This window comes from Osmerus eperlanus, chromosome 10 (assembly GCF_963692335.1).
Source record: "Osmerus eperlanus chromosome 10, fOsmEpe2.1, whole genome shotgun sequence".
In the NCBI taxonomy this organism is placed as follows: domain Eukaryota; kingdom Metazoa; phylum Chordata; class Actinopteri; order Osmeriformes; family Osmeridae; genus Osmerus; species Osmerus eperlanus.
Window position 1 is genome coordinate 12,615,286 of NC_085027.1, and position 24,151 is coordinate 12,639,436.

A 24,151-nucleotide genomic window follows, 5' to 3' on the forward strand; every position below is an offset into this window, starting at 1 on the left:
AGTGTGTGTGTATGTGTGTGTAAGTGTGTGTGTTTCCGTGCATTTAAAATAAACATAAAGAGGCCGTTTGATAGAATCTCCTTGGACACCAAGAGCCAGTAGTAGAGTATCAGTTCCAGCACTATTGAACTCTGGCGGTAGGCACTATCAACACACACTGCTAGCCAACAGAAAACCAATGGGAGATTTCCGCCCTTGAATGTGTGACAAGGAAATGCTCTGATTCAAACAGCTCTGTACATTGAGACGTAGCAAAGCTCTGCCTTGGTGATCTGACTGTAACCAGCTCCAGACCAGCCTCACATCTGCACCCCATCAGAAGCAGGGTAGACACTCCTGCTTCTGAACACTCATCTATTTATTCACAAACCTCAGGCTGGAACGGTCATGTTTATTTGAAGTATACTTGCTAGGAAATACAGGGCAGAAATATTTTTGCTAAAGTTTTACACATCTTATATGTGTGTAATGGTAATATACAGTGTATATATGTAGAACACATTCGACCACACTAGGATGTAAGGTGAGCCATTTCCCATGGCCACACACACATACTGTACAGGCACAAACGTAAGCTCACACTGTAGTAACACACAGTAACACATTTTCCTCTTTCTCCTGATGAGGTGCCCTGGTATGAACTGTAGTTTGGTGTGATTACTGCCATAACAGGCCTAATTGTCTGTGTGTTTGCATGTGTGTGTGTGAGAGAGAGAGAGACAGAAAGCCATAGAGAGAGAGGGAGGGGGAAGTTAAAAAAAAAGATATCGAGAGAAATACAGAGTGCTAGAGACAGTAAGTTAGAAAGGGAGTGGGGACTGAATTGGCGTATGTATAAAAGACATTAGTGTTCTGAGTGAATATGCCTGTGTGTGAGAGAGTTGCTGTCCTGTCTGTGTGTGTGGTGGTGTAGGTGTGGATGAAAACATGGAGAGCTTCATCATGTGCCACGGATCATTATCAATATGCCCAGCTCATTGTTCAGTCCTCTTCAACATAGCTTCCTGGTGAGGAGAGACAGACCAGCACATTCAGTGTATTAACAATGACACCCACTGGAAATATCAGGGAGACAAGAAGTAGACACACATTTCAACCACTCGTCTGTACTTGAAATAATCACACCAGACAATACATCGAAAAGCTTCACATTACTTTATTTAATGTCTTTCTTGAAACTAAATAATAATACAAATATTGCCGCAATACACTCCATCACATTATGGTCCTTTTTCTTTCATATTTTTGGGTAATTAATTTTGGCAGTGTGTTTAGAGGAAAGTTCCGGAAGTTCTCAAGCCCAAGTCCTGACAGACAGGTCTCTGGCACTGCCTCATAAAAATATAACCCCTTCAAACATGTCTTTATGATGATGAAAACCATCTGGTTGTCAGCTACACAGCTTAAATAAGCATTTGCACAAGCAGCAGGCAGTTCTACACACACGGCCTGCTAGGAAAATAATTAGACGAAGCCTAGAGGCCCCGGAATGGAGACCAAATGAGTGTACTAACACACTCACAGGTCCGCACACACTCCGTCACACACACACACACTCCCTTTCTGACACACACACAGACACACATACACCTCTCCAACTCCAACCCCCCACCCTGACACCTTTCAAATGATGGAATCTCTGGAGGGACAAACAGAGCCGGTAAAGGTTTAAAGGGGAAGAGCAAAATGTCACTTTTTTGTCATACATATTACATTACAACTCGTTGCAGAAGACTTCCCTGTCATCCATCCAAATAGACTGTAATCGTATAGTAGATCTGCTTAGATTTCAGACATATTCCATATTCCCTCAGTCTGAGGTCCATGTTCTATTGAGCCCTGGAGATATTAATGACAGAGCAACACTCCTGAGTTGAGCTCCATCCCTCTGAACCTTATTAACCTCTCTCTCACTCGCCGATAAATCCCTTTCCACCTGACACAGGAACAATGCCTCTCCTCCTCCCTCTTCTGTCCTCTCTCTCTCTATCTCACCCTCCTCTATCTCTCCCCATCCAGTTGTCTTCTGTGTAAATATTTCATTCAGTTGTCTCCACGCATGTGTGGTGCCAAGTGTCATTTAGATCTGAGAGATGGGTGTAAAGTGGAGCACGAGAGACTTTTAAGGAGCAAGACAAGTGAGGGAGGGGAGGAGAGAGGGAGGGGAGGAGAGAGGCAGTAGAGGAGAGGAGAGAGGCACAGAGGAGAAAGAGAAGAAAGGGGCTGAAGCCGGATCCTGAGAAGTTTCATCTTGATTGCATGTGAAAAGGTGGAGGAGACGGAGAGTGATAACTAATGTACTTCCTGTGTTATTCCTCTCTGCCCTGTCAGACCCCCTCCACACACACACACACACACGGTGCCCCTTCCACAAGGAATAACGGATGTGTAATGTGTGAGTCGTGGAGCGAGGGATGACATGGTTTGAGGAGGAGAGGTGAGTGAGACATCCACTTAGTGTAGACTGATGTGCTCTCTCCGGTAAAGAGGGGAGACAGAGCTGAGTGGGACAGTGTGTGTTTGTGTGTGTTTAGGGACATACCCATGCTGTGCCTCCTCATGTAGCAGTTGGTACACAGAGAGGCCCAGACCTCCATACTGGCACCACATCCTAGAGACAGGGAGAGAGAGAGAGAGAGAGAGAGAGAGAGAGAGAGAGAGAGAGAGAGAGAGAGAGAGAGAGAGAGAGAGAGAGAGAGAGAGAGAGAGAGAGAGAGAGAGAGAGAGAGAGAGAGAGAGAGAGAGAGAGAGAGAGAGGAGGGAGGGAGGGAGGGAGGGAGGGCGAAAGTAGATTCATAAGAGAGACAGAAAGACAGATACAAACACCATGAATATTTTCACTCCCTTCTCTCTGCTGTCAAACAGCACGGAGTTTACACCCGAACATCTCCTGAAACCCAACACAGAACCCTCTAGAATGATCCATCTCTTCCTCTTCTCCTCCTCCAGACAGGACAGAGACGGAGGAGGGAGATACGACAGCTGTGTCTTCCTCAGCTGTACCACTGTCACCAGTGTTCTGTGGGAATGGCAGGTGACAGGTGACAGGTGAAGTGGTCTCCGCTGAATTCTCTAAAACACCCCCGGAAGACTCCAGAAGGTGTTAATGACACCATGACGCTGATGACGTCCAGTTAATACCGGTAACCATGACAGCGGGCCTACTGAGAGAGGCATGTGATGCCCTGAGAGAGACGGGAGATTGGCATCCAGGAAGTGGGGTGTTTTCTGCAGCGTAAACAGAACGCTCCACTCACAGCGTCAGAAACATAAGTCATTAGACAGAACAGAGCAGACAAGAGAAGGCAAAGCCACTGTGGCTTGCAAACTTGCAAAAGGGTTGGGCCAAGAAGGAGGGGTCAGGGGGCTTGTTGAAAATATCCAGAAGGTTCAGGATACGACAAATGTCAGTGTGTTTTAGACAGGTAACCCTACATATTCAATAAGTATTTAAAAGTAATGCAACACTTGATTTCCCTCACATTTTACATTCATAGGAAGGTCAATTACTGGGATTGCACAGGGTCACTCAAATCAAATACATAAGCATTTGACAGTATTTTGATCAATTTTCAATGAGGGAAATAGTTTATTATAGTAAATAGTTCTGTGTTGCAAACCTTATGTTCTCCTGGAGAAAACAGGGGGTAATCACCTGAGAGATGTGTCATCTCTCACATCTCAAAGTAATGTCAAACAGGGGGGGGATCTCATGTGACACCTTGTAAGAGTGACAGGATGAGATCAATACAAACTTGTTCAGATAAGGAATAGGCATGTTGTCACTAACCATGAATCTGATGTGATGAACCAGGTCAAATATCTGGGATCTCTAAAACACACACGGACGGGTTTTAAATCCTTGTCAAAAGTTCTGAAATAAGAGACTGGTTGACATTATACACTTTTAACAGGGAAATGTAAAAATAACCTCACATAAATTTCGAACCACTCTAAGCTCTAAAATTACAGCCCTTTTCACCTCTCGTTTTATTCAGCTATTGAGTAACGACTTCATCAGAATATAACACGGAGAGCAACTTTACTGTTAACTGTTTTTTTCTCACCTGAAAACATGGCCAGGACCCAAGCCAGCCAAGGGTACTTTATGTATTACATTAATTTACTTGAGTTTCTATGACATTTTACATGAGGCATGGAGAGAAAATGCACTCCATAACAATGTTTCTGCTGGTAGCTTTAGGCTGGTAGAAGTCAGCAAGCTCTCTAAGTGTAGCATGACTGAGGCTGGTGCTGAGGATAGTGTGTGGAAGAGAGGGTGAGAGGTGGGGGGTGGGGGCAGAGGAGGGGAAGGAGAAGAGGAGAGGAGAGGAGGAAGAGAGGAGAGGAAGGCACTTCAGATTTATGTGGGGGGTAATGATGTGTTTTTCCAACCACGCACTTTTGAGCACCATCACACACTCTATAATCCACCCACCCAACATACTCTTTATCACACACACATACACACACACATTCTCAAATGCACACATTCTGGCAAGTAGACACACACACACACTCTGGAGACCCAGACACACACACGCGCACACACACCCCAACCCGCCACCCATGCCCCCCACACACACCACTTTCCTGCGCAAACACACACACCCCTCTTCTCTCAGCGTGGGGTCTTTGTTCTAACACCGGTCTGCTCGCTGACCCCCAGCATGTACGTTTGACCCCTGACCTCCCTACTTCCCCTCTCAGAGGGGTCCAGCCCCCAGCCCTGCCCGCTCACACACCTGCCCACCAACCAGACGCCCGGTAAGGACAATGATCCCGTCTTTGAAGGCGTGGGCTTAGCAGCCCGTGGCCTGCTCTGGTCAGGCTGGAAGTGGCCATGCGTACCGAAGGGGACAGGCTAAAGGAATATCACTTCCTAAATCCCCAAAGCCACAAAGAGGGATCGTCAGAGAGTCTGCTAGTCATCCTCTGAGTCCCTGGGCTTAGCTGCTGATCCTCTCTCTGGGAGGCTCCACTTCAGAGGGCAGCTCTTCAGAGACGCACGCCCGCAGAGGAACATGTAAACCCCCCTGATGTTAAACCCTCCGACAGCGAAGAGGCTGACTGTGCCTCATCACTGTGACGGCCGCCGCTGGTCAGCGCTCGGCGCCCATGTCAGCACGCTTCCTGCATGTCCACGCCTGCCCATCACGGTAATGCTGAGGGAGAGGAGGGGCAGTGAGACGCAGGGCTGTGATGAAGTGAGGTGTGGAGAGGACGATCGAGGGGGGGGGGGGCTAACGCAAACATGCAAACACGCACACACACACATGTTGACTCCATCATGGTGTTCTGCCTATGGGGGGTTGGAACATGCACACGGCCATGGATGTCAGGGGGACATTCAAATCTATAAATATGTGTGTACGTGTGTGTGTGTGTGTGTGTGTGTGTGTGTAAGTGTGAGTGTGTGTGTAATGTGTATGTGTTTGTATGCAAGTGTGCGTGTGGTGTGTGTGTATGAGTATTTGTGTGTGTGTGTGTGTGTGGGGGGGGGGTTGACATCAGTAATCCAGACAGACAGGAAACAGAGATTGCAGAGTACAACAGTGTCATCCCTGCTAGTGTCTGCTCCATGCCAGAGGCCGGCTAATCACTGGCTTGTAAAGGAGAGGCCCACGCCTGGGGGAGCATGTGCACACACACACTGTCTCTGTCTCCAGCTCTGTCTCCCCTCCCCAATGCTCTCTCACTCACACAAACACACAAACACATACACACACAGATTTTGAGTGGGGAGTTAGGTCACAGAACTGGATACGAATGGAGTCAAACTGTCCAGAGTCATATCACTCCTCACATAACCTGGAGGACTTGATCTCTCTCTCTCTCTCTCTCTCTCTCTCTCTCTCTCTCTCTCTCTCTCTCTCTCTCTCTCTCTCTCTCTCTCTCTCTCTCTCTCTCTCTCGCTCGCTCGCTCGCTCGCTCGCTCTCTCTCTCTAGCTCTCTTACTGTGCTACCATTTAGTTAATTATCTTCCTGTACATTTAGTGGAGGAGCTATGTGAGAAATAAGAGAAGAGAGAGATGTAGCCAGCAGAGGGCTGAAGTGGCTGTCCTCTGGCAGTGATGAGCCAGACCACAGCCAGTCCTGTGTGATTTGTATCCACAGCCGTCAGTCTGGAGAGCTCCATCCTCTACACTATGCCCTGCAAGTCTATTAGCCCATTAGCATGCTAGCATATTAGCTTGCTCGTCTGCTACTTCTTGGTGACCCTCTCCCTCCCTCCCTCCCTCCCTCCCTCCCGCCCTCCTCTCTCTCTCTCTCTCTCTCTCTCTCTCTCTCTCTCTCTCTCTCTCTCTCTCTCTTTCTCTCTCTCTCTCTCTGTCTTCTCCACTGTCAATTTCCTTTTATCTCTTACCTCTAAACGCACAATCCTTTATATTTCCTCCCTACCTCAGGGCCAGAGACTTCATCTCCCTTCCATCTGTGTGTGTGTTTGTGTATGTTTGTGTGTGTGTTTGTGTGTGTGTGTAACAAGGAGGGAGGGACGATCAGGGGAGGCCATATCAGCCAGACATCAGCTGTAATTAATAAAGCGGACCTACGCTAATTAAAACAGCGTGATTAATGCAGAGACCAGGGTGTGAGGTACTGCATGGTGCCTTCCAACTGACTCCACAGTCTCACAGCTACACTGCTACTACTGCACCTGGACAACACTGCTATGGTACCACTACATTTACATAGTATTAATATAGCTGTACTGTAATACCACTACATTACCACTATAGTATTATTGCATTACCTCTAATGTGCTATTATATCATCATTACAACACTTCCATTGTGGTATTACTATAGTACCAATTAGGGGTGTAACGATACACTCAGCTCACGATACAATACGTATCATGATACTGGGTGTACAATCCAATACGTATCACAATGTTTTGAACACAATTTTAAATTCAACTGAAATTCAATTAACAGATTTAGTTCCAAAACATGAAACATTTTCAGTAATTTTCTTTGTTGTACATACAATTTAGTTAACTCAGTTCAAGCGTTTTCTGTGAATGCAGTGAATGCACGCATGACGCAGGTGCAGAGTAGGTCGCGTGCTGCTAGCTCAACCAACAGGATCAAAGGGACGTCGTATTGTAAAAATATTACCATAAGTCTACGAGACATATTGTAAAAATGTTGTATTGCGATATATTGTTCCACGATATATTGTTACACCCCTAGTACCAATGTAATACTACTACAGACTGCTACAATACTACTATAATATCTCTAAAATACTACTACTATATTACTAGGGAGTCAGGTGGCTGAGCGGTTAGGGAATTGGACTAGTAATCCGAAGGTTGCTGGTTCGATTCCCGGCCGTGCAAAATGACATTGTGTCCTTGGGCAAGACACTTCACCCTACTTGCCTCGGGGGGAATGTCCCTGTACTTACTGTAAGTCCCTCTGGATAAGAGCTTATGCTAAATGACTAAATGTAAATGTACTCCAAAACTATCATAGTCAATACTACAACAGTACCACCACAGTACTGCTACAAACATTAGAGAGATATTACAGTATTGTTACAACACTACAACTACAATATTACTACAAGGACTACCACTACAGTACCACTACAATCATATTTCTACAGTATTACTACATTTTACTATTATACTAATACTATAGCACTACAGCAACACTGATACAATGCCACTAAGGTTCTACAACAATACTTTTACTACAGTGTGGTACTTTTGTGTGTAATATTTTTGTTGTGTAACTTTTCAACAATATAGGCACATAATCATCCATTGTAGAGTAGTACAATGTAGTTTAGATAGTGTAGAATTGTATGCGATCCAGTTCACTGTAGTGTGCCATTCCAGACCCTTATACTGTGATGTAGTTGTGTTGAGAAGTATAGTGGGACCAGAAAGGCCTTCCTAATGACTTGACCATGTGTGTGTGGGTGTGCGGGCATGTGTGTGTGTGTGTACGGGTGTGTGTGTGTGTATGTTTGTGGAGTGTGTGTGAGGCCAGAGTTGACGTCAGGGCAGACTGATAGAGCTGAGCTGAGCTCAGGGTAGGAGGTGATGTCATCACTCTCCACTGCCCTGGGAGAACATTACTGAGGATAGAACCACAGACTCTCCACAGCCCTGGGAGAACATTACTGAGGATAGAACCAAAGACTCTCCACAGCCCTGGGAGAACATTACTGAGGATAGAAACCACAGACTCTCCACAGCCCTGGGAGAACATTACTGAGGATAGAACCACAGACTCTCCACAGCCCTGGGAGAACATTACTGAGGATAGAACCACAGACTCTCCACAGCCCTGGGAGAACATTACTGAGGATAGAACCATAGGGACTCTATAGCGCTGGGAGAATGTTACTGAGGATAGAATGGTTCATTCTAAATAGTTAAATATACTTAATCTGCCACAGAGAAGATTGGGGTTACTTTTGAAATATGGAAGAAAATTGTGTATATATTGTTTTCTCCTCTGTTTGAGGAGGAGTGTGTTTGTGTGTTTGTGGGTTTGTACGAGTCAGAGGTGGCTTGGATTAGGAAAAAAGTTAACCAGTTTCCCTCTCTTCAAGAGAAAAAACAGTAAGGCAGGGTGTTTGTCTGTTTCTCATTGGAGTAAACATTTGTTCCAGTTGTAGATTCTACAGAGGTGGAACATGAATCACACAAACACACAAACACACAGGCACACACACAGGCATTCCCACACACACATAAGCACACACAAACACACACTCTCACACACACTCCAGTGGTGGAACATGAATCAGACACAGAGCGGAAACCACACTGACAGCTGCTGCTCATTACTGCAACTATTACTGATATAGGAGGCTGCTGGGGAAAATACTTCCCTCTATACAGCAAATGGCCCTGTTTACCATGCACACACACACACACACACACCTGCAAGCATGTACAAAGAAACACACACACTGCCTAGAATAGAAATGCAGACACAATCACAAATAGACATACTCTGTACACATACACACCACGAGAGCAGGTAACACACATACACAGGACCTCCTTTCTGCATGCCACATCAGGAACAAGGGACTTTAACATTTCTCTACACAAAACACTATTCATCCAACAAAAAACGAACGAAAACTGTAACTCATTAAAGATGAGCTGGATATGTTTTTGTCCTTGAATCACAGACAAACATTTGAAACTCCTTTACATAAGTATGAAAGGAAGAGGAAATTATCTTATTAGATCAATACTACAGGTAAAAACACTCATTTACACACACATTCATTCACACACACTAACACACACACACACAAAATAACAAAATAACAAAGATTAAATCTATGGTTTGGCATGTGTAATTCTAATTTAGCTTGCTCTACAACATAACACATTTTCAACCTTTTGACCAAAGGGGTTTTGAATGTATACAATAACGTTATTAAACAATAATTGAAACAATATCTTAAGGAAACATAGTCAACTCAGGTTCAATGATGTGCTTGCGACCAAACTGTAATTGAATAACTGTGACATGTATGTAACTTACTATGAGATTACATGTAACTTTTATGCATGTTTACATTCACTACAGATATCGTCAGAGAGGCAAACTCCCCACAGATCTGTAATAGCCTCTTCAGACATCCTAAATATATATATATATATTCCACAAATATTTAAAAAATGTCTTGTCAAATGTGAATGACGTATTTCTGACTAGAAGCCCTAAAACCTTAAAAACAAATTCCCTAAGATCCCTAAAATAACATGAGTAAGAGATGAAAGATGTTTCAAGCTAGCTGTCGGTAAACAAGTACCACCAAGCCTATGTGTCTCTGGGGTCAGGGTAGGTCAGTAGTAGGTGTGTTGACTATATGTCTGCACCACCTATAGAATCTGCTAGAAGGTACTGCTTATCTCTTGAGCATTGCTGAGGGAGGTCTACTACTGCTGAAACAAACAAAACCAGTAACCGCGCAGTGACACAGGTTCACCTGGTCCAAAGGGTTAATGAATTCATTTCTTCCCGTTCCCTCCTAAAAACATAAATCAAAAGCAGCAACAACGCGTGCACACACAGACACACACGCCTCTGCATTGTGACGAACTCAACCCTCTTTGACCTCTGCCAATTTTTATCTCATTTCGGTTTAACTTTGTAGATCAGACTTTAATTTTGAAACAGGTCTGTAGGACAGTGATGAATAGGCTACATCACAGAGGGCTTAAATTACCCCTCTCCCCAGTGGCTGCTGACCGGGAGGTGGAGGGGGGGGGGGGCACAGTGACCTAGTAACAGACAGAGAAAGAGGACTGGTCAGCACTTGCCCTCTCAACCCTGCTTGCTTGCACACACAACGAGACAGGAGGAGGATGCTGGAGGATGGGATGGGGTGATGAGAGAGAATAAGACAGACAGAGAAAGAGAGACAGAGAGAGAGAGAGAGAGAGATAGAGAGAGAGAGAGAGAGAGAGAGAGAGAGAGAGAGAGAGAGAGAGAGAGAGAGAGAGAGAGAGAGAGAGAGAGAGAGAGAGAGAGAGAGAGAGAGAGAGAGAGAGAGAGAGAGAGAGAGAGAGAGAGGACTTTCTCAGTTCTTGATGTCAAGGTGCTGTCTTGTTGATGTGAGTTATTTGGGATAACTTTGATGTACTTTGAGGAGGACAAAACTCTGGCCTCATTTAAAAGAGTTTCTGTGTTAACTGGTCATTTTTAACCATCCATCTATCTCAGTGTCAGGGACATGTGTCCTGTGGTCACCTATATATCGAACAAAGCTATGTTGGTCAACATATTTCACAGAGTGTAAAAACTGAATAAAAACTTGGTAGATTTCTAGATTTCTATAAAATGTTTTCACAAACTAAACGACCTGGTTTCTATACAGAATAACTTATTTGGCAAAACGCCCCCCTTTCTTGTTCTCTCCCTCTCCGTTCAGGCTACCACGTCCATCCTTTCCTCGCGCACCAGTGCTCGAGCTCTTTATACACGCTACTAGGCGCAAGTGTGCCGTGAAGCTGAATGGATCACGCCAGGGCGCGCTTTCCACACCGACTTGATCACCGCAAAATCCCTGATGGAGTTGAGATGCGCAGAGATAAATCACTGCAGAATTTAAGATCATCTCTACGAGTTCATACATCAATTATTTCATGTCATTTTACGCAGACTCGTTTTATTTCCTTTGTTGGCTAAGGAAATATACAGAAAACACACTTATTGTGTTCGGTTTTGCCATGCATCTCCGACACCCACTGGAGCGCAGAGTACGTTTGGCCATTCCGCACGGAGCAGGCTGGTGCCGTAGAGCAAATATGACCTACCCGACCCCGGCGCGGCACAGCTGACTTTGCCGTCACAGCGGCAGTCTATTGTAGATATTCCCCGGGGAACCTCAGGTCACAGTAGCAACAATTATTAACCTTTATGCGTAAAAGATGTTATCTCACACAACGTGTTATAGAATGGTCCCGTGACGTGAATGCGCTCCTGGAGAGGTTATGCATGTACTGGTCTCCTCGCGCAGTTTGCGCGCCCAGGCGGTGGCTCTTTACTCTGATTATAGGCTTCCTGCCCGTGAGTCGTGGTCTACTCTGTGCAAACTAATAAGGCAGGTTTCGAAAATGTTGAATTTAGGAGTTATGTATTTTTGCTGTAATAATGCTGAAGAGATTAAATGATGATTTAAGAGAATTCCATGAGATTTTCTATAGCTATTTAGTTTACATTTACATGCCACACATCAGATAGCCTACAAATTATAATGAAAACACTTTATATACCAAAGGACAATCTGCGTTTAACAGTAACATAGTTTAGAGTTACTTTCAGCGACAAAGGGACAATGCTCACGATTTTGTATGATTGGATTTAAATAAATCATTATGATCAATCAATTTTTCAAATGACTGCATGTCTAAACTCTACTCGTGAAATCAAAATATTGATTGATAACGATAAGCTGCTGGTACAAGTATTAGGCTATGTCAATCAGTTATCAGACATAATCAAATTACTCCAAAGTTTTTTTTCGTTTTTTTTTCATGATCAAAAAGACTAGTCTCTTGGCTGTGTTCACGCTACAATATATAATGCCTGTGAAAAACACGATGATCTAGTTCATGCTATGTTTTAAACAAAGCTTTCAGAAAATAATAAGGAAGCCGAGTTGAATAAAAGGAGTTCAGAGAATTGAATTGGGATCCAAAACAGATGCAAAACAGATGCGGAACGAGTCGAAAAGTTGCTGAACATTTCCCCATCGTTTAACAGCTTTACTATAAAATCACAAATCTGAAATACAATTATATATTATTTAGAATATTGTATAAAATAGCAGTGTGCTTTACAAATGTTGCCAATATCTGCCTATGAAGAAAATACTATCTAATTACGGGCTAAGTCCAGTCAGTTGTACTATCAACACAACTTTTTCATCGGTTTAAAGTAAGTTCCAAAATGAATATAATTCCCTTTTGCAAACTTTAACGGAACTCAGGGTCTTCCAAGTTATATATTTCATGAAGTCAGTTATTTTAGAAGGCAAACGGACTTGACGTTACCATCGAGGCCACGTGCGTAAAACACTCGGCTCATCTGTTTTGAGTTGTTTGAAACACAAAAGTTCACCAAATTTGCGTAACCGAACAACACCTCTAGTCCGTGTGTGCGTGCGTGTGTTTGTGTGTGTTTGTGTGTTTTGACCAATAAACTCTGCAGTCGTTTTAATAGTTTTGAAATGAATACAAATTTGCACAAATTAGGCTTTGGAAGTAGATTATAGATTTATACCAACGGCTTTTAAAATGTCAAATGACATATTATGATAAAATTACACGAGGGGTAAACTCTCTCTCTCTCTAACTCTATCTCCAACTCTATTTTTCGTTATCTATCTCACACAACTAGGCTACGTTACAACGTGCCCTATATGTGGATCAATGTGTATCTTTTTATTGTATTTTTTAAGAATACAGTTAAAGCTTGAAGAACACTGTGGATCACCCAAAACTTTGAGGTTAACTTTGACACAGTTGGAAATCATTATACGCGTACATACATTGATTGAAGATCAATATGTAGGCTACCGTTGTAAAAGAGACTCATTGACATTTGTTTTAGAACGAATTAATTGTCGATTTTTAAGTTAAAATGTCAGGGCATATACAATATAGTATGTCTTTTCACACATTCAAACTTGTTGCCAGTGCCGTATGCTGCGAAGCAGACCCCAGCGTCCTATTCACTGTCAGATACTCGTCCACACCTAGGCTATGTCAAATTGAATTCAACAGTATATCCAACAGGTCCACAGCAAACGACAAGACACACACAGAGTGATGCCACAGACTATGGACTAATAAAGTTCAAAGACCTTAAACTAATTTAAATGATATAGGCCAAAGCGTTTCACACACGCTCTCTCTCAAAAAGATTCGCGTGCACACACACACTGACAATTTCTTAATATCCCCAACTAGGCCCCCTCAGATGGTTATAGCATCTATGGCTGCACTGGGGCTGTAACAGGGAATTTCGCCTGTATGCTTCAATCTCAAGGTGAGAGTAATTGCTACAGCACACCATGTCTGTCCATATCATACCCCATATACAAAAGTGCTTTGTTTCACAAAAATGTAAAGAAAGAGACAAAGGTTTGCACGATGCTCTAACGTGCTCGATGCTTTCTTTAGAATGTTTACAGCTCTGAAAAGTACACAAAGGATCACATGTAAACACCATTGTTATCATAAATTATTGTAGAACTGTGTGAACATAAAGGAACAAGCTGACTTACGATTTTATAAAAAAATATATACATAAATTACATTTAAGACTTTTACTTTATCTTTATACTGCATCGCATTTTTTCAATACTCGTTCCAGTCTCACATGAGGTCTCTTCGTTTTCTGAAGAGAAGGTTACTTTTACATGCTTGTATTGATACTTTACGCACATTATTAGTATAGTAAATAAACCACGCACTAGAAATGACTGAAATTACGCTCGTTTACAATCCATTGGAATGTATAGGCTGAAGTTAACATTGGAAAAAGCTATTAAGTCAAACCCGCAGCAACAGTGAGTAGTATTTTGACACAATGTGTTTATCTGTGTCTCTGACTCGTCTACAGTATGTTGCGAGGGTAAGAAGTTGCATCAAAACTAGTCTTCCTTGAAGCAGTTATGATGATAGATGTTATTATAGTAGGAAAATGCCAAACAATGACGCACTATAAGTCCCCGTAATTGTCGCCAAGGCATGTTGTCGGGTGTGTATATGCTCTCCTCTGCGGTTTCTCTGTCTGGACTGAAGAGGGTATTGTCGTTGCAAACGTGCAGCGCGTGTGACACTGATGGATGCGCCAATGGTAAGACGGACAGATGCTTGGGCGGATCTAACGGTATGCAGTGCTGTAGCGGCACACACAGCGAGATTAGGCTAAAACATCCCGAATCGGTGAAACTGTGCTCTTCCTTATCGTTCAACCAAACTGGCGAACGAAGAGGAGATTCCGTTCCCAACGACCTACTCTTACACTCGTACGCGGGGTTTTCCCTTTTTGCGGTCGAAGAGACCATTTCTGACTATTCAAAACGGCGCAAGTGGAAATCGCGACACGACAATGACACGGACTCCGGCACATCTGGCAGAAGAAAAAACCCGTTAACAACTTACCGTTATCTTGTTGACAAGAAAAGTATTCGCATTCCAATTAAACGTCTTTCCAGCAGAAGTCGGAAAACTGCATTTTATCCCGAATACCATCTGAAAAAATATTGGACAATTGATTCACTTTCCCCAGTGAATAATACCGATTTCTCTGTAACTTTTTTGATTTAGATGATATTACTGGGGAAAGCTCTGCAAAATACCATTTGATTGCCTATTAGGGTGTGTAGTCATCTAAAATGTAGATAACTATATGTTCATTATTTTGATCTTACCATAAAACAAAAACTATTCTTCATACTATAAAAAAAGGAGCGCGTTTGTTTCGGGCTGACTCACTTGAGGCAAAGGAGTCATCTTGCAGTGAGGAAGACGCGTCTGATTCGCTGTTGCTGTTTTAAATACCTACTATCAGCCACACAAAGAAGGGGGAAAAGTGGTATTAGCAGCCAAGAAAGTGTTTGGCAATAGCTGCTGATCCATGCTCTCGAGCCTCGGAGCAGCTGAGGCTCAGCACGAGCCCGTCCCCTCCTTCTGATGTACATTATTACAACAAGGGATACCCAATCAAGCACGTATCTCATCGATTCGAACTGCTCTCAGCGGATTTTGAACGCGCTTGGACAAAATAACGGAGCAAGCCAGCGTGTGGGCGACAAGTCCGTCCATCTCTTCTTTCAACATTTTGTCTTTTCCCCCTTTTATCTCAGAATAAGAGATATATCGGTTGATGTTTCAAGGGGAATTGGAACCACGCCGGATTTCCAAGATGATATCAGCGACATTCATATGTTTCCCTGCTGGTTTTTAAATTGCGGATGATTATTGGAATCAAATTTCTTATGGATAACACAGTTAATCAACCGACTGAGTAAGTATGCCATTCTGCTAACATCTCGGCGACATCATGGCAGTTAGTGTTATAGCCTATAGGGATAATTATAATGTTTTGTCTCCATCTGTAGTGGATACGATGTTCACTCCCACACAAGGGTATTATAGGCTACGTTCAGTCTGTGTGGTAGGCTACATAGGGTACATTAGTTTTATATTCACCTAATCTCCTAATTAAGCTTGTCTACTAGTTTATGTGCTGTATGACAATATAGTTGCATGTTAGAGAGCAATGTAAGAGGCGGGAGGGGAAGAGACAGAAAGACGTGACGCCAATATCACTAGAGCTAACCACTGAGGGACAAGGCTCAAATGTGACACTGCTTGATGTTTGCCCCTCTTTGCAGACTTTGAGTGACGCGATTATTTCGTTTTCCTTTAAGCTTGCCTGTTGCAGCCTCTACCGCGGAGTGAGAGGATCACTAGCGGCTGAACGGTTTTTTCTCCCCTCCACTGTACTGCTCGTCTGCTCGCCGTAATATCCAAGTCGAACGGGGAAAAAAGAGGAAAAAAGACCCGCTTGTTCTGCCTCGTCTTCAGATCTACCCCTCTCTTCACTGTCTGAGTTTTTGTTTGAAAACTGCCGATATATGTCAGAGCCCTGAAAGCGCCCGGGGTACAGTGTGGAAAGCGCCGCTATCAAAGACGAGCGGACCAGCTCGGAATCTCTGGGGCTACAGAACTCTTCAGAAGCCCATAACAACCATGCCGCGGAGGAAACAGCAAGCGCCGAGGCGCTCGGCAGGTACCGTGCCATGATTTGCATGTTATCGTGTGTTTTTACGACTGCCGCCGTATCCCCATCGTCAGTATAGTCTTAACATTTATACCGAAGTGTGTGCGAGGCCGTGTAGCCAATGTGTGTGTGACGGTGTGTGAGAGAGGGTGTACGCAGGCAATGTTTCTGTGTGAGCCTAAGCTACAGTGTGGGCTTTAGTAGGAGCATACTCATTCACTCACGAGGGATGGTGGAGCTCCACTGGCATACCTAAGTTTTCTTTCTTTTGAAGCGGATGCGTTTTTCTACAATCACGTAGGCCTACGTTGCTCTTGATAGCCTTTTCAGCGAATCCGCAATATCAATAACACGTATGGTTATTGCAACGTTATATTGTTTAGTTCAGATTATTTATAGTAGACTAGTCGACAATAAAAATTGGGGTATCTTTATTTTTATTTTTTATTTTCTATTTCGAATTGACCAAATTAGCAACACAGTTTCCATTTGGTAGTGTGTTCTTTTGTAAGCTAGTCTATAACTTTTTTTTTAAGAAAAAAAAGAAGATTCTATTCGATAAAACCTCTGCTGTAGGCAAGAATGGTTGTCGAGGAGGATAAAAGGGCTTTCAGACCGTGTCTCTTTATCCGATTGAGCAAAGACAACTTGAGCTTTGATAGTCACTCCGCCTTTACCCTATTTTAGCCTACTCTCTCCCAACGCTCTGGTAAGGGTGCAGATATTGACTCTATGATTTAGAGATCTATGAAGAAGCGTAGGGAAAAGGGGCCTCGTGTCAGCTGACTGTCATGGTTCTCTTTGATGCTCGCCTTCGCAGTTTTTTAGGGGCTTTGTGGTAAAACATTTGATCACAAAAAGTCAACTTTCCCCTACTTTCCCCATAGGCTGATTTCTTTATTTTTATTTATACCCGTTTCTGGGAAAGAACGATTATTTCAAAGTCCACTCTAGAAGGTATGTGGGCTGGGAGAGCCTTTAATGGACAATTGCCATCTTTGATTTGACGGCAGATTGATCGCCTGTCATCCCGCTTGTCTTTGATCTATTCAATCCCGATAAACATCGATAAATCACTCCGCCCTAGCAACGCCGGTCTCCGTGACGTCATGTCTGGTTTGACAACTGCCCATTAAAACATCTTTAATTGCCTCTTTTGTAGTTTTGCGTTGCCAAAGCCAAAGGCCAAATGTTCTTTAGTTTTTAAAAGTATGACATAGTGGGCCACCTCGTACAGACTAGATTCTAGTTACTTTATGTTTGGGTTACCACTGAGGCAGTATGCTATATTTTGTAAAGAGACAAAAGACAACAAGTTTTTATTGATTTATTTAGGAAATGTTGCTTACTTTCTTTCAGTAGACCTTTATAAACATTTTCAGAAACACGCTGTATATTAAATCTTCATCAATTAAATGCAGTAGGCATAAGATATTTTGTCTTTATAAAGTACGCTACAGACTGCTATGAGTCAGATGTTGACTTTAAATATTGGTAATATGGAGGTCAACTAATGTTTAGATTTGATTTGCTTTTACCGCACAGAAAGCCATGCCATCTATTCACTAGATTGATTTGTAAAACTATCATAGTTTATTGTATGATGCTTAAACTAAAGGTAGTTTAAAACTATCTCAGTAAATTGTGAGATACTTAAACTCACACACACACATGCATGCACACACACCATCCACACACATGCACACACACACACACAGAATCGCTACATTTCATCCCACTCTTTCTCTCACACATACACACATTGCTAGTATGAAAAATGTTACTATTAGTGTAATCGAGAGATGGAAGACTGGTTAGCTTCATCAGAAGCAGCCATCAAAGGGACTTTGTTTCATATTTGATTTAATTGTCTCCCTTTTGACAGCCACATTCATCAATGGCTCTAATGGTCAATCAGAGGTTGGCAGCGAGAGTGCTCTCGTTGGGTAGCGCTCCATACGTTTGACTGTGGGCCTTACTTTATCAAAATGCTTTTCCCTAATGGACGTGAGGAGAGGGGAATGACTGAGAGCCTTCTTATTCCACTAAAGAGGACGAGGGAGGGAGGGAGGGAGGGAGAGAGAATTCTTTTGATGAGCAGATGAGGAAAAACACGAAAGTGGTGTGAGAGGTTTTTTTTTTAGCCTGCGGAACTTCCTGTATTTGTATTTTTTTTTCGGGCCCCTTTTTGTATTTATTTCATCTCAAACTCACTCCCTCCCCCCCCCCCCTCCCCCCACACACACCCCTTGCTCCTGCCCCCCATCCCGCCTCCCCTCTCCCTCCCTCCCTCCCTCCCTCACAGCTGCAAGTTATAAGGTTGAGGAGTGCTCCGTGGCACACAAAGAGTGATGACAAATTGATTGCGCTGTAGTGATGGAAAGAGCAAAGGAAAGATGGCAGATGATGGGCCTTGATTAGGAACTTTGGGAAAACTAGTCCCCGGCAACCTTGAGCGTTTCATGAGAACATCTCTTGTCGCTCTCCCTCCCTCTCCGTCTCCCTCTGTCTCTCTTTTCGCTCCCCTCTCTCTCTCACACACACAACACACATATACACTCTCGTTCCTTCCGTCTCTCCGACTCCCCCCCCCCCTCCACCAGCCCTGCAGTCTAGAAGGCTTGCTCAGCCGTATAAAAGGAGAAGTTGTTTTGCCAGCTTCATTAGTGTTCACCTAATTAGCTGTGAAGCTGATGGATCCCTGACAGCTCTAATGATTGGAGATGACAAGCTCCGCACACTGTCACGAGGCCCAATTAGGTTTGCAGCTAGTTTGATGTAATCAAGTTGATCTTACACAGTCGTCCATGCCTTCAGTCCGGCGCTAACTCAATCCTCCGGCTGCAGGTGACGAATAGGGCCGGGTACATTGGTAATCACGTTGGGCTGGAATTAGGCTGGCTTTTAATGGCCTGCAGAGGAATAACAACACAGAGAAACCAGACGCTGGTCTGTGTGTGTGTGGGGGTGGGGGGGCTGGAGGTGTGTGCCTTGTACGTGTACCTTGTGTGTCAGGGTGTGCATGGGTGTGTGTCCGGGCTTCATAAGAGCAGTTCATGCACACACACACGCACACACCACTTTCTGTCTACCCAGGTTTTCTTGACTTTTTTTTCTTCATAATACCATTGAGAGGTGGACAATGGCGAGGCGAAAACCTTGTTTTTGCTTATGGGCTTTGAAGCCTTATGAGAGCAAACACATCATTGTTTTTAGGAGGAAGAGAAAACATCAAACATGGTGTATATATTGACATCCCTCCCTCCGCCTCTGTGTCAGGTCCGGCCTTCAGCCAGGGGCCGGTGTGATAGCATTACTTTGAGCCTGAGACGATCACAAGCTTATTGTTCCAGCCTTGTTGTTGCGTTGTAAATAACTGACTATTAAAAGGGGAAGCCGTTGCTGTAAACGAAGTGTTCTGACAGTGAGCTGTTTTTGACGCACGCCCTGGTAATAAGAAGGGTCTGCCTGCTACCTAGCTATCAGGACACTGTGGATCCTGGGGTACTGGGATTAATCATAGTGTTCACATCATCAGGATCATGTTTAAATAGGCTAAACATGATTCATCTAAATATTTAAATCAGGACACATCTAGTTCTGGTTGACGGGAGGCGGATCGCAGCTGAGGAAAAGCAGCTGATTTCTGTGATTCTGGCGTGCGTGCGTGTGCGTGTGTGTGTGTGTGTCTGTGTGATTGATTGTGGATGAGAGAGAGGGATTAATCATGCCTGATGTGTGTTAACGTTGCACTTGTGGTGGATATATGTTGAGTGCAGTGGCCCATTTAAACACACCCATTGGAACACAAAGCACACACACGCACAAACAGAATACCATAACGTTGGATTTGGATTGAAAAAAGATGTGTTTTGTAACGATATCATGAGTTGCGCGTCATACAGTCGGCTTTTTTAAAGTATACCGTTTGTAGTTATCTACACACTACTCTGTATACAGTGAGTGTTGTGCAGTCAAAATGACAGTGTATTTTCCAGGTGGGGGGTGGAGACAGTTGCAGTCTCCATACAGCAAGGCCCCTCACGTACAAGCTTTGTGGATTATAATAAAACCTGCCATCTTAATTAAGCTAATTATCCTAGCTAAAAGCCCTCATGATAATTCTATTACTTATTAAGCCGGAAAAATAATCATTGTTTTATAAATATCCCCCCCCCCTCCTTTTGGGGGGTAATTAGAAAACAACTAATTTAAAATATTCTATTTAATTGAGTGCTTTTTAATGCTTTGTTTAGACTAAATGTGTACACTATTGTAGTTGGCTTGGTAGTGACCTATCAACATGTCAGGTATGGGTTCATGAGTCCCTCTTTTACCATGACTATAAAAATGGGTGTAAAGCTTGTGCATGTGAGAATGACTGTGTGTGTGTGTGTGTGTAATAGTGTGTATGAATCTGTGTTAGTGTGTTCCTGATCTTCTGGGTGTCCTGGTTCTTCTCTGCTTGGTCTTACTTCAGTACCCATACCTGCCTAGACCCTGTCCCCTGAACCTCAGACCCCGTCTCTCCAGTCCAGCCCTGCACAACCCCAGTCCAGCCCTGCGTAGCCCCAGTCCAGCCCTGCGTAGCCCCAGTCCAGTCCAGCCCTGCGTAGCCCCAGTCAAGTCCAGCCCTGCGTAGCCCCAGTCCAGCCCTGCGTAGCCCTAGTCCAGCCCTTCGTAGCCCCAGTCCAGCCCTGCACAGCCCCAGTCCAGCCCTGCACAGCCCCAGTCCAGCCCTGCACAGCCCCAGTCCAGCCCTGCGTAGCCCCAGTCCAGCCCTGCGTAGCCCCAGTCCCCCTGTAACCCAGCCCTGCATAGCTGTGCCCAGAGAGAGCCTCTCCCAGGCAGCCAGCTGACACTGTGATTAGTTATGGCCCTCCTCTGACTCTTTCACTGCCTCAGACTGCCCACAATGAACAGGCCCAGAGCGGGAGGGAGCGAGAGAGAGAGTGGGAGAGAGAGACCGGGAGGGGGAGAGAAAAACGGGGTAAAGAGAAAGGTAGAGAGAGGAAGCAAGATAGAGGGTGTGAGGAGGGAGAGAGGCAGTGAGGTGGGGGGTAAAGTTCCTTCTCCTCCTCCAGGATCTACGGTTGATGGTTGATAAACAGATTTTTTTTTTTCCTTCCAGAATCTTCCGTCATGGCTCCCATTAGTCTGACAGCTGTCAATTAGAGCTCCCTTGGTCTGGCGGCCTACAGTTTATTGCAGGCGGTTGATGCTGTCATTTCGCTCCCAGTTTCGCCTTGAGCGTTATCACGAGCGCTCAAACAGTCAATAGCTGATGCATCAGCAGTTATTTCTTAAATTGGCTCACAAGGCTGCATCCTTCCCTCATTTTTCCCCCCTCAGTATCTGTCTCCCCTTTCTCACTCACTCTCTCGCTCTCTCTCACTCTCTCATTCTCTCCCTCCCCTCGCTTCACCTCCCTCGTCTCCAAAGATTGTTTTGTGCGGAGAGAGCGATGGATGGAGCTGGTAGCAGGGCTGTGCTGGGTGCAGACAGGGCCATGCAGTAACAGGCTCGACGTCTCTGTACACGGAACATGTTCACACAGCCTCTCCCGCCTCTGTTCCGCTTGGAAACCAAACGATTGAAATAGTGATGTATAGGAAAAAATACTAAACAAACTTGAAGCTCGTGTCTTTCTCAGGCACAGGCACAGATGCACACACACCAGACACACGCGCACAGAAACACACATAGGCGCTCATAGACATGAGAAAGAGAGGCTTGTATCAGTTGAATCGCTGTGCATCTCTGCCCCTTGCTGCTGATTAGCCAGTGTGCTGGTGAAGCTGCAGCTGTAAACATGCCGGATGGTTCCTGGCCTGGGATTGGGGCAGGCTCTTTCCTCCTTGGTTCTGAGCACGCTCTATGAACTCGCTGTGAAGCCTGATTCGTGGACAAGGACCCTCACTGAAGCACCCTGGGAAATGGCTCCTCTCCCAGCACATTTTTGAGGAAACAGGAAATTGAGGGGGTTTGTGGGATCTGAGCACTTCCTGTCAAAGGAGACAGATTTATATACACCCTACACCCAGGAGCGTGTGTGTATAGACATACAGTATACAATATATACAGTATAAAAAAAAAGGATCTGCTTTTGTCCTCATCAACGTAAATCATCTCTCTCAGCCCTGTTATTGGCAGTAGTGTGCCTCTGTGTGTGGGTCTGATTCATTTTTGGAGTGTATCTGATGGTGTGACGGAGCCATCCTCAGGTTTTCAGACTCTGGCAGCTCCACAGAGGATTAAATCTCCCAGCAGCCCTCAGTAGTGAAATATGGCTGTGCGGAGTAATACCTGTCTGTGCTGTTGTCATGTCAACTTGGGGTGGGGTTCCAGACAACCCCCAGACTAGATGGTGGGGGAGAGGGGGCGGGGGTTGGGGGGGTTAGGGAGGGTGGTTCTGAGTGTCATTTGGGCCTGGCTCCAGGAATGGGTTTCTTGTCAGGGTGGGTGCAGGTGGGGGGGGGGATGGGGCGTGGGGGGGGGGGGGGGGGGGGCGTCTTTATGTCTGCCTTGGCTGGGGGCTTGTCTATAGGAGTAGAACATGTGTGTCAGTGTTCATAAGCTCATGTGTGTGTGTGTGTGAGTGCGTGAGTGAGTGATAACCTTCTTCCTGCGGGGGCTTTGGTGGGGTCCAACTGAGACTGGCAGCCATCAGTCACGCCCGCCGCTTGTGAGTGTGTGTGTGTGAGTGTGTGTGTGTGTGATGGTGCTGGTGATGAAAGCCAGGGGAGCCAGTGGTGGAGGCCCACATAATCAGGGCCAGCCAGAGCTGACATCCTTCTCAGACATGACAGCCTCTTCCTCTTCTCCTCTACTTCTCCCCTTACCTCCCTCCCTCCCTCCCGCCATCCTTTCCTCCCTTACTCATTTGCTGTTGTTAGACTGCCTCAAATGCCTCATCCCTCCCTCCCCTCCATCCCTCCCTCCATCTCCTCGCTTTATCTACTGATCAGTCTCAGATGCCATGAATTATCCTCACCCCCTTGTTTCTCATGCGTGCGTGTGTGTTTCTGTGAGTACAGTTACTTCATAGGGCTACCAGGAAATGTTGGGGTGATTGTTGTCTGATTTGTCAGAGGTGGTAGTCTTGTGTGTGTCTTCCTTGCCAGGCCCTTCTGTGTTATCGATTATGATATTTCCTGTTTGTGTGTGTTGACAGTGTGTGTGTGTGTGTGTGTGTGACAGGAAGGAAGTGCTGTTTTTCTGTGCTTGGCAAAGGCAAGCAGGTGTGAGAGAGAGAGGAGGGAGGGAGAAAGAGAGAGAGAGGGGAAGTCTGTTTTATTTTATACTGCAGGCCTGTTGCTAATTAATGTTTCTTGGTTGGATTCTGTCTGAGTTGAGTAATGTTTTTGATCTTTATGCCTGATAACTGCATACCTAATGAGATTTCAAAGCTTCTGGAGATGTGAGTGCTGCTCCCTGCAATTATTGACAGATGCCTTTTCTTTCGCCATCGAGTTCTGCTCCATAAATCCTTGCTCTGTAATGAGCTTGAGAAGTGCCACCCTGCCTGAGCTAATGAAACCTCCCAGTGAGGGGGGGGGGGAGGCATCACGCTCCTCTGACACATTTTTTTCTTTAAATGCACTCCGCAGATGTCAGCCACCTCGGGTGTGTGTGAGGGAGAGAGAACAGAGGAGGTGAGCGTGAGATAGGGAGGAGAGGAGGGGAGCGTGAGATGGAGAGGAGAGGAGGGGAGCGAAAAAGTAAGACGTGGGGGGAGGAAGGAAAAAAAAGACGGGGGAGCAAACAGGAAAAAGTAGACCTCCCCCTCCGGTTCTCCCTCTCTCTCTCTCTCTCTCTCTCTCTCTCTCTCTCTCTCTCCATCTCTCCCTCTCTCTTTCTCTCTCTCC

At 44.9% G+C, this 24,151-nt stretch overlaps 1 protein-coding gene and 1 long non-coding RNA gene across 4 annotated transcripts in view; one reads left to right on the forward strand and one right to left on the reverse strand.

Annotated features, from left to right (window-relative positions):
* Window positions 1-15,155, reverse strand: part of LOC134028486 (uncharacterized) — a 51,249-nt gene extending 36,094 nt beyond the window's left edge. Inside the window, exons 1-3 of one of the 3 annotated variants that reach the window (XR_009931531.1) lie at window positions 14,929-15,155; window positions 14,660-14,749; window positions 2,543-2,611 (exon numbers count right to left, since the gene is read on the reverse strand). This is a non-coding gene — a long non-coding RNA (uncharacterized LOC134028486). Of the gene's footprint in view, window positions 1-1,138; window positions 2,612-14,659; window positions 14,750-14,928 lie in introns of those variants that run through there. The other 2 variants (XR_009931532.1, XR_009931530.1) reach the window with 2 other exon arrangements.
* Window positions 14,407-24,151, forward strand: part of tshz3b (teashirt zinc finger homeobox 3b) — a 30,106-nt gene continuing 20,361 nt past the window's right edge. Inside the window, exons 1-2 of the mRNA XM_062472068.1 lie at window positions 14,407-15,524; window positions 15,931-16,292. Coding sequence (XP_062328052.1) covers window positions 16,253-16,292 — 40 coding nt within the window. The 5' untranslated portion in view covers window positions 14,407-15,524; window positions 15,931-16,252. The remainder of the gene's footprint in view (window positions 15,525-15,930; window positions 16,293-24,151) is intronic.